General features: G+C 37.3%; 1 protein-coding gene across 1 annotated transcript in view; it reads left to right on the plus strand.

Moving 5' to 3' along the window:
• ZDHHC17 (zDHHC palmitoyltransferase 17) overlaps positions 1-15,739 on the plus strand; it is a 58,251-nt gene that overhangs the window by 20,434 nt on the left and 22,078 nt on the right. Inside the window, exons 5-7 of the mRNA XM_087934486.1 lie at positions 286-430; positions 5,922-5,986; positions 10,955-11,117. Coding sequence (XP_087790612.1) covers positions 286-430; positions 5,922-5,986; positions 10,955-11,117 — 373 coding nt within the window. The remainder of the gene's footprint in view (positions 1-285; positions 431-5,921; positions 5,987-10,954; positions 11,118-15,739) is intronic.

Here is a 15,739-nt window from a genome sequence, read left to right on the forward strand (position 1 = left end):
TGAACAAATTATGGACTTTTTATTATCCCACATATTAAGGACTTGGAATAGCATAAAAAATATTCAGTCAAGTTGTTTAGATGACTAAATAAAGATAAAATTCTCACTTTCAAGAAATATGAAGTAAGCAACATTTTTGAAATTGTTACTTAGGATGATTTTGAGAACAAATGATCTTGTAAATAGATAGACTTAAATAGATTTATATTTCTCATCTAGGTGAAATAATTTACAAATAAAGGAAAAGCTACATTACAAAATTTAATGCTGTTTTTATTGTTTTAGACAGGGTCATTTATCAATGGTTGTACAGCTTATGAAATATGGTGCAGATCCATCATTAATTGATGGAGAAGGATGTAGTTGTATTCATTTAGCAGCCCAGTTTGGACATACATCTATTGTTGCTTACCTAATAGCCAAGGGACAGGTATGTACATTTGTTTCATAACTTGTGATAATCACATATTCATATGTATTTTATAATTGGATTTCTGAGATTAACATATGTAATACTATGGATAACTTCCTGGGTATAACTCTTTGAAGTCAACAGAACTTACCACTGAATAATTGAATATGATACTAGTAAATTGTTTTATATTATTTAAATCAGGGGTGTCCAATCTTGGCAACTTTAAGACTTGTGGACTTCAACTCCCAGAATTCCTCAGCCAGCAAAGCTACCAAGTTTGGACACCCCTGATCTAAATGGACTTAATTGCAAATAGGGAATTCAATTGCTTTAACTGCAGATAATACTTTGTAGCCTACGGTTATTCACCCTTACAACCCACCACAGGGGTGCTGCAGCACCCTCCCTCCTCTCTCCCCCATGCCATCTCACTGGAATCCTGCAAACTTAGCCTCCATCCCACACAGTCATCACATCCCACACTTACCTACTGAAGCTTTCCAGATCTTAGATTGTGGAAGGTGGCAGACCATGTATCATTGGGCTGTGCAGCAATGATCCAAATGCGGCCACCTTTTTGTCCTCACTCACAAATGGACATGTTTCACCTAATGATAGCCGCAACATGCAACCCTAATGGGCAGGCTTCATTACACTCGTATCTTGAAATTATACATTAAATTAAATTAACTATAAATTAATACAGGTAGTCCTCAACTTACAACAGTTCATATAGTCTATATATCACAATCACTATATAGTGATTGTTCAAAATTAAAATGGCACTGAAAAATGTGACTTATGGCTATTTTTCACAAAACCATTGCAGCATCCACAGTGGTCACATGACCAAAATTTAGATGCTTGCCAACTGACTCATATTTATGTCAGTTGCAGTGTCCCAGGGTTATGTGATTAACTTTTGTGACCTTATTGCAAGCAGAGTCAATAGGGAAACCAGATTTATTTTATTTTTTATTTTATTTGGTTTGTCAATTGCTTACAAGATAACAGGTATAAGTAAAAACATACATATAAGAAAAATAAAAGAAACAATAGGACAGGGATGGTAGGCATGTTGGTGCGCTTATGCACTCCCCCTACAGACCTCTTAGGAAAGGGGTGAGGTCAATAGTAGACAGTAGGTTAAAGTTTTTGGGATTTGGGGAAGAAACCACAGAGTCAGGTAGAGTATTACAGACATTGACCACTCTGTTGCTGAAGTCGTATTTCCTGCAATCAAGTTTGGTACGATTAACCTTGAGTTTGTATCTATTGTGTGCTCTTGTATTGTTATGGTTGAAGCTGAAGTATTCATTGACAGGTAGGACATTGCAATGTATGATTTTATATACTATACTTATTTCGGACCGAAGATGGCGTAGTTCTAGGTTTTCTAGGTCTAGAATTTCAAGTCTGGTGGCATAAGGTATTCTGCAACGAGTAGAGGAGTGGAGAACTCTTCTTGTGAAATATTTCTGGACTTTCTCAACTGTGTTAATATCAGGTACATAATGTGGTTTCCAGACTGATGAGCTGTATTCAAGTATTGGTCTTGCAAATGTTTTGTATGCTCTAGTTAGTAGTGTAATATTACCAGAGAAGAAGCTATGTTAACAACTCTTAACAACTCTTAATGCCTTTTTGGCTATGTAAGTTACAGTGGGCTCTAGCACTTAGATCATTAGAGATGAGTACTCCAAGGTCCTTGACAGAGTTTGGATCATCAACAAGGTCTTGACTATTCAGCCTGAATTTTATTTTCTGATTTGTTTTGCCATGGTTGTTTGTCTCTAAATGGAGGATAATGGATTGGTTAGTAATTGATTCCATGACTTTACAGGTGACGCAGTGTAAAGAGATTGATCTGTAATTTTCAACTAGGCTGGGGATAACCGTGGCTTGTGACCATAGTTTTGGCAAGGAGCTGGTCCTGAAAGATTTTTCAAAGATTATGCTTAGAGGTTCGGCTATGGCAGTGGGTAGCTTTTTTAAGAAGTAGGCACATATTCCGTCTGGGTCCAATAGATAGAGATGGTTTTAGATTGCGTAGTGCTTTGTGCTTTTACAACATTGTCTTCTGTAAAATCGATATGTATTAGATCATTGTAGTTGTCTGTGGTTCGACTAGGAAATACTAATACATTGCTGTTTACAAATACTGCGCCAAAGAATGTGTTAAAGAGATTGGCTTTAATGGTGTCATCATTGCAGTCTTTACCATTAGGTCTTTTCAGGGGTGGGATGGACCTTGAGTCTTTTAGTTTGTTGTTTACAAAATTGTAGAAAGCGCAGGTAGAATTGGTGCATTGAAGGTTTTCCTCTTGTTTAATGTGATAATTGGTGCATTCAGTCTTTATCTGGTGGCATATATTTTTGTATCGGCTTTTGAAGTTGGCAACGTGACCAGATTTGTTTTTGAAGCTTCCTTATTGTATGGGTAATCTGTTTTTTCTGGTTTTTGGAGTTGTTATTGGTACATATAGTTTGATGACTCTTTTGACTTCAAGTAATAATATGTTATAATGGTCTTCAACAGTATTGCATCCAGTGAATAGAAATTGCCAATCAAGGGGTGAGTGATCGTTGTCTATAAGATCATAGTTGCCTTTTTTGGAGTTATAATTGGGGATCACATTGTTGTGTTGATTTTTGTGTGGACATATGTTGAGACAAAAGTTAATCATGCTGTGGTCACTGTTGGAAAAGGGTTCTTTAATTTATATTCCGTAAATTGAATTCAAACTATTGCAGAAGATGAGATCGAGGCAGTTGTTAAGTCTAGTATTGTTGGTTGCTAGTTGTTCCAGTCCCAGGTTTGTTATAGCATTGTAGAATGTTGCATGTATTGGTTCAGTTTTACATTCGTTTAGGGTCCAGTTAACGTGAGGTAGATTGAAGTCACCAAGAAAGATAAAAGTGTGTGGGCAAGATGTTGCCCATGTTAGTAGTAAATTTAGCTTGTTTCTGTGTTCGATGTCATAATCAGGGGCTCTGTAACATAGTAAGAATCAAAATGTGATATTTAAGGACAGTTTACAGATGATGGTCTAAGGAAAAGCAAGCTCTTGGGTAACTTGGATGTTTTTTAGATGTAAGGACTTTTTATAGAAGATAGCAACACCACCTCCTCTACGAATTTCACAATCTGATCGGTAACATGATAGTCTTTTACTGTGGTAATGGAGTCAGGGAGAGATGCATTGATCCATGTTTCACAGACAAATATGATGTCAAATTTAGCCATACTTAGTAAGAGGAGAAATTCAGGAATTTTATTCACAAGGCTTCTTGCATTGAGTAGCTTGCATTTAAGGCGAGTTGTAGTTGGAATTGAGGTAGTTAGGGGCGTGCGTGCCCAGTTTTGAGTGATGGTGGGTTGGATGAAGTAGGGTTGGATGTGGAATTGTGGGTTGTGTGACTTACTTTTGATACAATCAGTGTGGTAGTCAATGTAGAGATTCTTCTCTCCATTGTCTAAATGTCTTTTGAGTTCCTTGCGGAGTTCACAGGAGCAGATTCTTTGCAGTATGGATAAGTCTGGTCTTGAGCGAAGTTTTTTGTGGTTGGGATTGGTTTTTGCAATGGCGTTTATTGTATGAATGAATATGCATTTGCTGGATTCATTTTTGCAAACAACTCTACAAAATTTTGGGGCCACAGAGCCATCATTGTATTTGTACCCAGGGCCATCTCTGGTTATTTCAATGATATCTTCAGGAGAGATGTTTGTAGTATTTGAGTTGCTTATGATATCACAAACTTTGGTGATGTAATCTGATTCGTTGGTGTCTTCAAGACCAAATTAGATGGCATTTGGACATTTCTGATCACGTTCTATGGTGTCTCTGGTGAGTAAAGAGATATCATTTGTGGAATTATTTGATGGGATAGTAATTATTTGTGGTTGTGGTTTGGTAGTTATTTTTGGTTGTAATTGTGATTGTAGTTGAGGTAGTAGTTGTGGTAGTGGTTGTTGGATTGGGATTTGTTTTTGAGCTGATAGGTAGTTGCTTATCAGTGCTGTATTTTTTTTTTCAAGAGAAATTAGGCTTTCTTGTACAATTGTTTCAAAATGTGTTGCTAAGCGTTTTTCTATTAAGTGCATGAGTGATTCTATGCTATCGGCTCTGTCAGACAGAGTACTTGGTTTGTTTAGTTTAGGAAAACCTGATGGACATAGACAAGGGAATGTATCTTATGCTTTTAGGAGATCAGCTACGTCTTTGTTTAATTTTAAGCAGGCAAGGTGGGCTTGATTGTCCCATAGGTAGCATTTGATATTATTTTCGCTTTCATTGATGATTTTAAGACATCTGAAGCATGTGCAGGAGTCTGGGAGGTCATTGGTAGAGATTTTTTTTTTTTGTTTGGTAGTGGGCGATCTGGAGTTTCTGGCTGGCATGGTCAATGACAATAGTACACTATTATACAATAGTACACTACTACAATTACAATAGCTAATTATGTGATAAGTAGACAGCTACTTAATGAATGTGCGTAATTAAAAAATGTTAATTGATAAGTTAGAGAACAAATCAAAGTAAGGTTACTTATTACTAAAAATCAATCAATCAACTTATTACCAAGAATCAATCAATAGACTAGATAATCAATGATACAGTATTAAATCTCTATCAGTTCAATGAATCAGTAAATTAGTGGTCATTTAACAATTAATTATTATACTATTATATGATAAATCAATTATTATAGACAAAGTATTATCTATAAATATTTGGTCTTGAGGTACTGAAATAGTGTAGGTAGTAAAGTATTGGAGGTTTGTTGTGTAAAGTTCCTTTGTTTTTCCTTTCCTTCCTTAAAGCCACGTTTGTTGGTTTTTGTTTTGCTTTGTTTTTGTTTTAAAGAGGAAGCGTTGCTGTTTGATAGATTTGAATGGAGAAGATTTGAATGAGCTCACCAATCATCTACTTTGGAGTTTGGAAAGGATAAGATTTGGGTGGTGGTTTAGTGGAGGTTGTCCAATCAGCTGAGTGGGAATTTAAATTCAGGCTGACTAATCAACTGGGTTGTTTAAATGGAGCTGGGTGATATGTATGGAGACTATCAATTCTCCGTGAGTCTCCTTTGTTTGTTAAGATTCACTTAACTACCGTGTTACTAACTTAACAGCTGCAATGATTCACTTAGCAACTGTGGTAAGAGAAGTTGTAAAATGGACCAAAATTCACTTAACAAATGTTTTGCTTAGCAACACAAATTTTGGGTTCAATTGTGGTCATAAGTAGAGGATTACCTGTAATTTCATTTACAGAAGTGATGACCTACAACAGTAGATGGTGCTCTAACACCTACAACAAACTGATCAAATGTATGCACACAAAATTTTAATATAGTCTGCAAAAATATAAAACCTTCAGTCAACACCTAAAATACATCATAATAGCATAGTATTATACTGTCTTAATTTCCTTCAGATGAGGTATACAGATGCTTTCCCTTGGTATTCTCTTTTTATATTGATTATTTTTGTTTTTATCAGGATGTTGATATGATGGATCAAAATGGAATGACACCTTTAATGTGGGCAGCTTATAGAACACACAGGTAATTTGCTCATTTTAGCTTAAATTGGTGGGTTGTTATTTTTAACATTCCAGTAGCATACATAGCATAAAATATATTATAATTTTGTATTCTTAGATATGATTTGAAAGAAATGGTTCATACCTCACAGGTACATTGCACTCTTCTACTGTCCATTAAGATAGTTCAATAAAGCTAGCAAACTCAGAAAAAAAAGAGCCACTTCAGTTTCCAGAAAAATATTGCCAATAAAAAATTTGAAAGCCTGTCAAAGCATTATGCTCATCTTAACATAATTAAGGTGAAGTTTCTGTGAAATTTTTTTCTTATACCTGCCCGTGCTACCTCTAGTCTCCATGAGCTGATATGTCTATTTTACATAATTCTTGTTTTTTTCTTCTGCTGTCCCTTGGTCTCTTTGATATTCTATCACATTTTTAGAGCAACAGGATCTTTTTTCAAGTTTCCATAGAAACCTGAAAAAGTAATTCTGCTTTAATGAATAGCTGAGAAATATACAAAATTCAAAATTATTTTAAAAATTATTTGTACAGTTCTATTGTTTATAGTATATCTACTGCATGTCATCTGCATTATTATATTGATAATACTTGGCCTTATTATCCAGTTCCAAGGAAATAGTGAATAGCTTGGACATCACTGAACTCTAATGACTAAACAAAGAAAAGAACATGAAATTAAATCCAGACAACATGGCAGTTCTATTGATAAATATCAAAATAGACTGTGGGACTGAGGAAATGAAGAATTAATGTTGCTGAACAGCCCAGATTTGGCAGTATGATCAGATCAATGAAAAACCGTATTTCTCCTCTGTAAATTGTATACTCAGAACAGCTAGGAAAACTGACTGCTTGCTCCAGAATCATGTTTGGAAGGTTCTTCACAGATAAAATTCCTGACATCTGGATTCCTGACATCCAGATTCAACAGCTTTTGGACAGTCCAGTGCAGGGGTAGCCAACCTTTTGGATCCCAGGGCCCACCAAATTCATACTTTTAAATCCCAAGGACCATATAAATTTTTTTATATTAAATATAAATTTATACACACACACACACACACACACACACACACACAGTATTCAGCTTTGTTCGGGTATTTTCCCACGTCATTATAGTTGTGCTTTTAAAGTTGTAGGTATGTGTGTGTATGTGTATGTATGTATATGTGTATGTATGTATGTATGTATATATATATTTTTTTTTTCTGAGGTTCTCGCGGGTATTTGTATGTGGATCTTTGGTTGTTCGGGTTTTCTCCCGCGTAAGATTCGAAGTATCTAGGCAACGTTTCGATGAAGTCTCATTCATCATCTTCAGGCTTCTGTCTTCAGCTCTGTGCTTCTCTGAGTGATGTGAGATTGCAGCTGCTTCTTCCTTTTAACTGCTAGTGGGGGTGTGACTTGATTGGGTGGGGGCTTGGCTGTGTTCTGATTGGGTGGGGGTGTGTTCTCATTGGTAGGGGGTTTGGCTGTGTTCTGATTGGTTGGGGGGTTGGTCGTGTTCTGATTGGCTGGAGGCATGTTCTGTTCAGGTGGGGACTTGGTTGTGCACAACATTAAAACAGCATTCTGCACAAACAGAAAAATATCCACCATCCTAAGAAACCCCAAAACCAAAGATCCAATGGCTCCCTAGGACACACCATCTACCAGAAGAAAACACATACATGCACTCTCACACCACCACCCAGCACAGATCAATTCCGTAGCCAAGACACTCATCTCCAGAACAAAATGCTTAGCCGATGAACAACACCAAAAAACCGAACTACACACTCTCACCAACGTACTTGCAGCCAATGGATTCCAAAGAAAGAAGATTACCCACCTAATCCAAAAAGAAACCCCAACCAAAATCCAAGACAGAGAACAAGAAAACGGCAAAGCCCTCCTCCCATATATAAAAGGCACTACAGACAAAATTAGCAAGATCCTCCAAAAACACAACATCAAAACAGCATTCTGCACAAACAGAAAAATATCCACCATCCTAAGAAACCCCAAAGACAAAATCGAATTAGAAAACCAAGGAGTATATGAAATCCCCTGCACTGCCTGCCCTACCACATACATTGGACAAACTAACAGAAGAATAAGTGCACGCATTGAAGAACATAAGAACTCAATCAAAAAAAAAAAGAAGAAACGACCTCTTCCCTGGTCCAACACCTCAAAGCCACAGGACATGAAATTGATTTTAAAAATACCAGAACTATCGCCAAAACCGAACACTTCAACAGCAGAATAATCAGAGAAGCCATAGAGATAGAAAACGCCCACACAGCATGAACAAACGAGATGACACCTCCCGCCTTCCAGCCATTTGGAAACCCGCCCTCATGAACAGACGAGTACCTAACATGAAGAAGGACACCAGACCCACACCCATGAGAGCCACACAAGATGCCACCACCACACTTCCATGTAGAAAACAGACTCCCACCCACTCAGAAGATGAGACACGACCATGGACCAGAAGCTGCACGGCAGCTGCATCACTACCCACTTCAAACCCCTACGAGCCATACATGAAGCAAACCGACACCCACTATGAAGATGCAGAAGGACCACGAACTCGAAGCCAAACAGCAAGATCACAACTCACCAGCTCAAATCCCCGGCAACTAAGACTAACCTGAGCACAACCAAGCCCCCACCTGAACAGAACACGCCTCCAACCAATCAGAACACGGCTAACCCCCAACCAATCAGAACACAGCCAAACCCCTACCAATAAGAACACACCCCACCCAATCAGAACACAGCCAAGCCCCCACCCAATCAAGTCCCACCCCACTGGCAGTTAAAAGGAGGAAGCAGCTGCAATCTCACATTACTCTGAGAAGCACAGAGCCGGAGACAGAAGCCTGAAGATGATGAATGAGACTTCATCGAAAGCGTTGCCTAGATACTTGAATCTTACGCGGGAGAAAACCCGAACAACCAAAGATCCACATACAAATACCCCAGAACCTCAGAAAAAAAATATATATATATATATATATATATATATATATATATATATATATATATATATATATATATATATATATATATATATATATATATATATATAATATTAAATATAAAAATTATACACACACTTATTTAATTTATTTATTTTATTTGTCAATCGCTTACAAGAAATAGGTATAAGTATAAACATGTGTAAGAATACAGGAAATAGGTACAAATAAATGGGGACAATAGGACAGGGATGAGAGGCATGATGTGCATTTATGCATTATAACAAAAACGTAAATGCTTAATGATAACATAAAATGTTCCGGGATGTAAGCCTCCCCCCACCTGCACCTTCCAAAGAGACAGAAGAGCTTTTCAGATGCCAGGTGGAGAATTGAGAGAGCTCAGATCTGCAGCCGAGGAAAAGCAGGGCGAGGGGAGCGTCTCCTGGAGACAGGCAAGGAAAGGTCTCCCTGGGGACACCTCTCTCACTTTAGCACTTCGCTGCCAAACCCAGCCACAGCCAGTGATTATTTGGGGGCGGGGGAGAGAGAGAGAGAGAGAGCATCTCTAGCATTACCAGGAGAGGAAAGGAGGTGAAACAAAACTCACTCTTTCATCAAGACCTACAAAACAGCAATCTATCGCATTCCAGGAGATTTTAAAAACCACCAAACGCTCCCACTTGCAGTTCCCGCGCCTCCCGGCTCAGATCCCTGAGATGCACACTCCCACACACCGCGCCAGCGGCAACAATAGTCCCCCCAGCACCTGCTGTCAGCTCTCCCCATTAGCTCTCTAGCTTTGAATTGCTCCCAGCTCTCTCTCTTTCTTCCCTCCCCCCCCACCCATGTGCAGGCAGGAAAGGAAAGGGAGACAGAACCATGCGCAGCTCTTTGCTTTTCCAGCCCTCACTGCCTCTCCCAACATTAAAGCCTCGGAAACGTAGGCAAAGCCGCCACAGTGGTAGTGCCCTGAGTTGCTTGCTTCTCCACTATTGCCTTCTCCTCCTTTTTCAGCACCTCCTTCTCTGGGTAGGACGATTCTTAACTAACAGAGCATGCCAAGGCAACTCAGGACACTACCGCTGTGGCAGCTTTGCCTGTGTCTCCGAGGCTTTGATGTTGGGAGAGGCAGCAAGGGCTGGAAGAGCTGAGCACTGCGCACGGCTCCACGTGGCCATGGGGGGAAGGAAAGAGACGCGGGAGCAATTCAAAGCTAGAGAACTAATGGGGAGAGCTAACAGTGGGCACTGGGGGTGGGGACTCTTGCCGCCGCCGCTGTGTGTGGGACCTGGTTGGTGCATGTATCTCAGGGACCTGACTCCGGGGTCCCTCAAAGAGCTGGGAGGCAAGAGAACTGTGCAGCCCAGATTTATTGCTTTTGGCGGCCATTTCTTCTGCAGCCCATCAAATTTTTTCCACAGCCCGCTGGTCTAGTGCCATGACTAGAACAGTATTTTTTAAGATCATTTGAGACTCTTTTGAATTAGTGAAGTCTGAGAAAAAGGATAAAACTCTCAATGACATGAGGTTTGCTTTCACTGAAATGGATCCTTGCACAGCTTGGGTCTTTCAAGAAATTAGATGGGATGTGTGTAGCTTGATTCAAGATCAATTCCCTGTTTTGTGAAGGATGCTATATAATTATTCTCAAAGTATTCAGTGTGGACGTCTGTTTAAGAATCCATCTCTGATATAGTCTTCTTTGACAATTTCCACTCAGAGAAGATGATAGGACTTCAGTTACAACAGATTATCAGATGTCCATGATATTTTTCAGTTTCCGAGGGTTGGATTCTGCTTCTTCATGCACGGGTGGTTCCAGTGAGCGGAGGTTGTTGTGGTTGTCCTAATAATAAATCACTCATTTGTATTTTAATTAATTCAGAAATCAAGCCGATCAGGTCTGAAAGAATATATACTCTTTGTCCAATGATTTTTTATCTAAATGAACATAATAAGTCTTAGTTTATATAATGTTTTTGTTAATTTTCCAGTGTGGATCCTACTCGGTTGCTGCTTACTTTTAATGTTTCTGTGAATTTGGGAGACAAATATCACAAGAATACAGCATTACACTGGGCAGTTCTAGCAGGAAATACTACAGTGATTAGTCTACTGTTAGAGGCTGGAGCTAATGTTGATGCCCAAAATATCAAGGTAAGTCTGTCTTCATGTAGTAGAAATTTCACATTTTGTTGGTTATTTTTTAATAAAAACACGATTCAATTCCAGCACATACATTCAGTAAAAACTCTTTTCTGCATTACAGATACTTTTGGCTCTTTCCCCATATCCAATGCCTGGTGTTCATTTGCTTTTCAATTGTTCAACTCTTCATGGATATTCCCTCCATCCCTTTGTTGTGGTCACAGTTTTACTGTTTACTTGGTTTTTTTCTCTTTGAGTTACCTTGTCTCTTGTATTGTATAAACTTAGCCCCATATCTTCTAGGACTGCTTTCATCTTCTGTCACTGTCTGCCTTATATTTAATACCATTGCTTTATCTGTGGCATGATTTCCAATCTTATGAAATCAGTGCTAAAGAGTATATAAATGCTTCATTAAAATCTCCTTTGACAACATTTTCTACTTCCCATTCCTCCACTGAGTTATTTTTTGAAATATTCAGAGATCTCCAATATTTTGGAGGTGGTTAACATATTTGGAATTTTGAGAGCATGTCCTGATATTGTCACAGAATTGCTACCATGATGGATATGGCCAGTCACAAAACTCTTTTTCCACAAGGCAAACTACTGTGGCTGGTTTGCTTTGCCCAAAGATCTCAGCTTAACATCTCAGTTAACTTAGTTGTTTTTTTTCTGGATAGGTGGGTACTCTTTCAAACCAAGCACTGAGCTGCAAACGGCAATCGTTTTATTCTCTTAAGTATATTTTTGGAAATACTGTAACTAAAAACACACTGTATAGATCCATGAAAATAAAATATTCATATATTTATTAAAGAAAAAGCAAAGTGTCCTGTAACATCTTGAAAACTTTTTAATGTTGTTATTAGTGTAAACTTTTATGGGACAATATTCACTTTGTTAGATTGTTTTTCATCAGATCTTGTAACATCATTTGGATTAATCTTTAAGGTCCTGTGAAATACTAGTTTTGTTGTTAATTTTGTTAATTGCAAAAGCCCAATAAAGCCATGAATAGATTTATCTAAAAATAGGTTCCATAGTCTGGAACATCTTTGCTTTCTCTTCATTAAATGGCAAGCAGCAGTTGGCCATGAACTATTTACATGTTTTGTTTTTTGAAAACTGCAAAGTAACGAATAGATGAAAAATCCTATAAAAATTTTGTGGAACCTTAAAAACAAGTACAGATACTATAACTTATATTTTCATCAATTGTTTTCGGTGAAGTGAATATAAGGCACAGAAGCTTTGGATTTAAAAAATTAATCTTTACAAAGCACAGTTTTTCTTGTGCTTTTGCTGCAGCAGGCTGATAAATCCAGGTATATAGTTACTTGTTTTATAATTCATGGGAGAAGGAGAAGATAACTCAGAAAGCCTGCAATGTCTGGACAATGGCAATCCCAGAGAAAAAAACAGTTGATTTTTCTTCAATATGTATCTATAAAAAGAAAAGGGAATTAAAATATTATTCAGATTTGAGCTGAATACTCTCAAATAAGATATTATTTAAAAAAATAAAAAGATCTTTTTCAGAGTTTTCAGAAGAATCCCTTCAAAGGCATATTGGATACTTGTTTTCTTTATAGCTGAATGCTAAATATTGTCTCCCTTCCAGTCAGTAAAATAAAAGAAATTACATTTCTGTGTCTTGTTCTGGCTCAGGGTGAAAACCCAGAAACTCTTTGTGCTTTCTGTGGTTGAAATACTCAAACATGTTCCAAGCTCATATGCATTCCTTTTTTTTTCTTCTTCTGTTTTTCCCCTATTTTCTTTAATTAATCCAGGGAAAGAGTAATGGAAGATGATTTATTACATCTTCTACATTGTAGTCTGGCATGATGGATGGTTTACTTTCAACCACCTGTGTTTGTGTTTTAATATTAGGAATTTTTAAAATGCTGATTTTGAGTAATGTAAGTGTATCTTATATAAGGGTGTTAGGTGAAGAACTTAGATTCAGATATGTCCTCAGTCATGGAAGCTTACTGGATTCTTTGGCTCAGTCACTGTCAGCCCAGCTTACCCCATAAGATATTATACATTGTCTTAGTGGACCTCCAAAGAATGTGGAATAAAATAAATATTTTTTAATTATGTATCTTATTACCCTCAGATCTTCATGCAAGTGTCAAAGCCTTGTGCTGTTAAAAGAACCTGTTAAGTCACCACTCCAAAGAATCAAGATATTGATGGCCAACTTTAAAGCCCTCCTGAGGTTCTGGTGTAGCAAGTAGGAATTCATTTGGCACCGCTGAGAGTATTTAATAGTGTTAGGAGGAAGTTTGATAATTGAAAATGATCCAGTATTCAATAACAATGGGCAAAGCATATAATTTAGGAAACAGAATATTCTAGACAACTCCTAAACATTGTGTTTCTTCATTTCTATTTGCTTATTTGAGAGATTAGTCTGTTGGTCTTCTGGAAATAAATCTTCTAGAATTGGAGGTAGGTTGTATTGCATATGTTCTGTCTAAATGGACAGGTAGACTTCATTTGAAAGAAAAACATGGCAGTAAGTTTAGATCTGGTATTTAAGATATATGACATTTTTATATTAACTTTTTAAAAAGTGCCTTTTTTCTTATCCAGCTCAGTGAGAAATGTGGGCTTAATGTTTTTATTTTTTAAAAGGAGGAAATGGTTTAGAACAGTTTATCTAATATTGAGTGGGAAATCGATATAAAGGGTAGCTTTGAGTCCTATAAAATTAGTATAATTACCTTTCCAGGTTTTTTTTTTTACAGAATTGAAATAGCCCACTTTGAAGCTCTGATCAAAGATCAATTAGAAATCCTATATGAGGCAGTAAGTGGGAAAGTACTGCTATGCTCAGTGCTGCAGTAGGTACACTAGGGTGTACTAGATGAGTAGTAGATTCATCATCTTGGTCAATTTATCTACACTTATCTGATTCTGATACAACACCATTTGGTTCAGGTACTAAAGCAAGTCCCTGACCACTTGCTCCTTCAGTGGAGTTACAGGATGATTGATAGCTATGTTCTTTGTCTAAGAAGACAAAGTCTTTTTTTGTAAATTGGAAATAGGAATAAACTTTTTCTGTCATACTTTTTAATTGATTAATTATGTGCCATCAAGGCATTTTCAACTAGAAAATTGTCTGTCTCATCTCCACCGAGTCCATCCACCTTGCTGCTGGTTGTCTGTTCTCTTTCCTCCCACTTTTCCCAGCATTGAAGCTTTCCCCAGGAAGCTAGGTCTTCACATAATTTATCTGAAGTAGGATAATTTGAGCCTGGTCATTTGTATCTTGAGTGAGGGCTCTAAATTGATTTGTTTGCTGATAACATTTTGTTTATTTTTGGGGCTGTCTCCAGTATTCTCAGGACTCTACTTCAGCAGCAGAGTTAAAAAGCATCAATATTCTTCATATCCTGCTTCTTCAAAGTCCAACTTTTAGTTCCATTGAGTGTTATAAGGAATTTCACGGCTTCCATGATTCTGATCTTTGTAGGCAGAGTAACATCAAGAATATATTTTTCAAGGCATAAATGGCTGCTCTATCTAATGCTAGTCTGCAGTGTATTTTTTAAGTACTTGTTCCTTTATTGTTGAAAGTAAATCCTAAAAGACAAAAGCCATCCACCACTGATATTGTCATTATCTAATTCTTAGATACTAATTCTAAGATTAGTTATTCTACCTGTTGTCATTCGTTTAGTCTTCTTTATATTTCCTTTTTTTTTTTTTTGCTTTGATCCTTAACGTTTATTATTAGAGCTTTCAGATCCTTTGTATTCTTCATTGCCAGAATAGTGCCATCAGTGTAATGCAGGTTATTGATATTACTCCTTTACCAACTTGGAGCCAGTCTGTTTCACTATGTTCGGTTCATGCTGTGGCTTTCTGACCCGTATATAAATTTCTCATGAGGACAATGAGGTATTCTGGGATGCATATTTTTGTAATCATGTTCCACAGCTTGATGTGATGGTCATAGACAAAAGCATTTCTATAACCAACAGTGACTTCTTTTGGCTATTCCTTGCTTTTCTCAATTATTCTACAGTACATGCATCAACTATAATTTCTCATACTCCAACCTTTTCTAAAGTCAGCTTGAACATCTGGCATCCCTTTTTCCATGTAAGGCTCTAATCTCCATTGGATGTTCCTAAGTATTATTTTGCTTTATCCAGATGATACATTAACTAGAAGGTTCACATATAAATCAAAGGGCACATTTCTTGGTAAGCTATTAATAACAAATAAAGTAAATCTTGCAAATGGATATGCATATAGCTAATCAGGGTTCACATCTTACATCTCTTTTTCATAATAAAGATCTGAAAGCCACTTGCAAATCAGATCAAATCTTTATTATGGTCATAGACCAGCATGGGATGCCATTTGTTTGTTTGCAGAAGAATTGATTGTGTTGTTCATGGTTATTGTACTGGATTAGTCAAATTTCAAGCCTTTTGATTTGACCTTGCATATTCTCGTAATTGCTGCATATCTATCTCCTGTTAAACAAGTCAGGACCGTTAAAACTGACACTGGCTTTGGTGGATTAATCCTGCCTATTGAGCTAACTGATTTGTCATCTGGTTGATTATCATCTATTATTATCACTTGATTCTGTTAAAAAAAAATAG

Source organism: Pseudonaja textilis, chromosome 5 (genome assembly GCF_049901715.1).
Source record: "Pseudonaja textilis isolate UNSWEBS1 chromosome 5, rPseTex1.2, whole genome shotgun sequence".
NCBI lineage: Eukaryota > Metazoa > Chordata > Lepidosauria > Squamata > Elapidae > Pseudonaja > Pseudonaja textilis.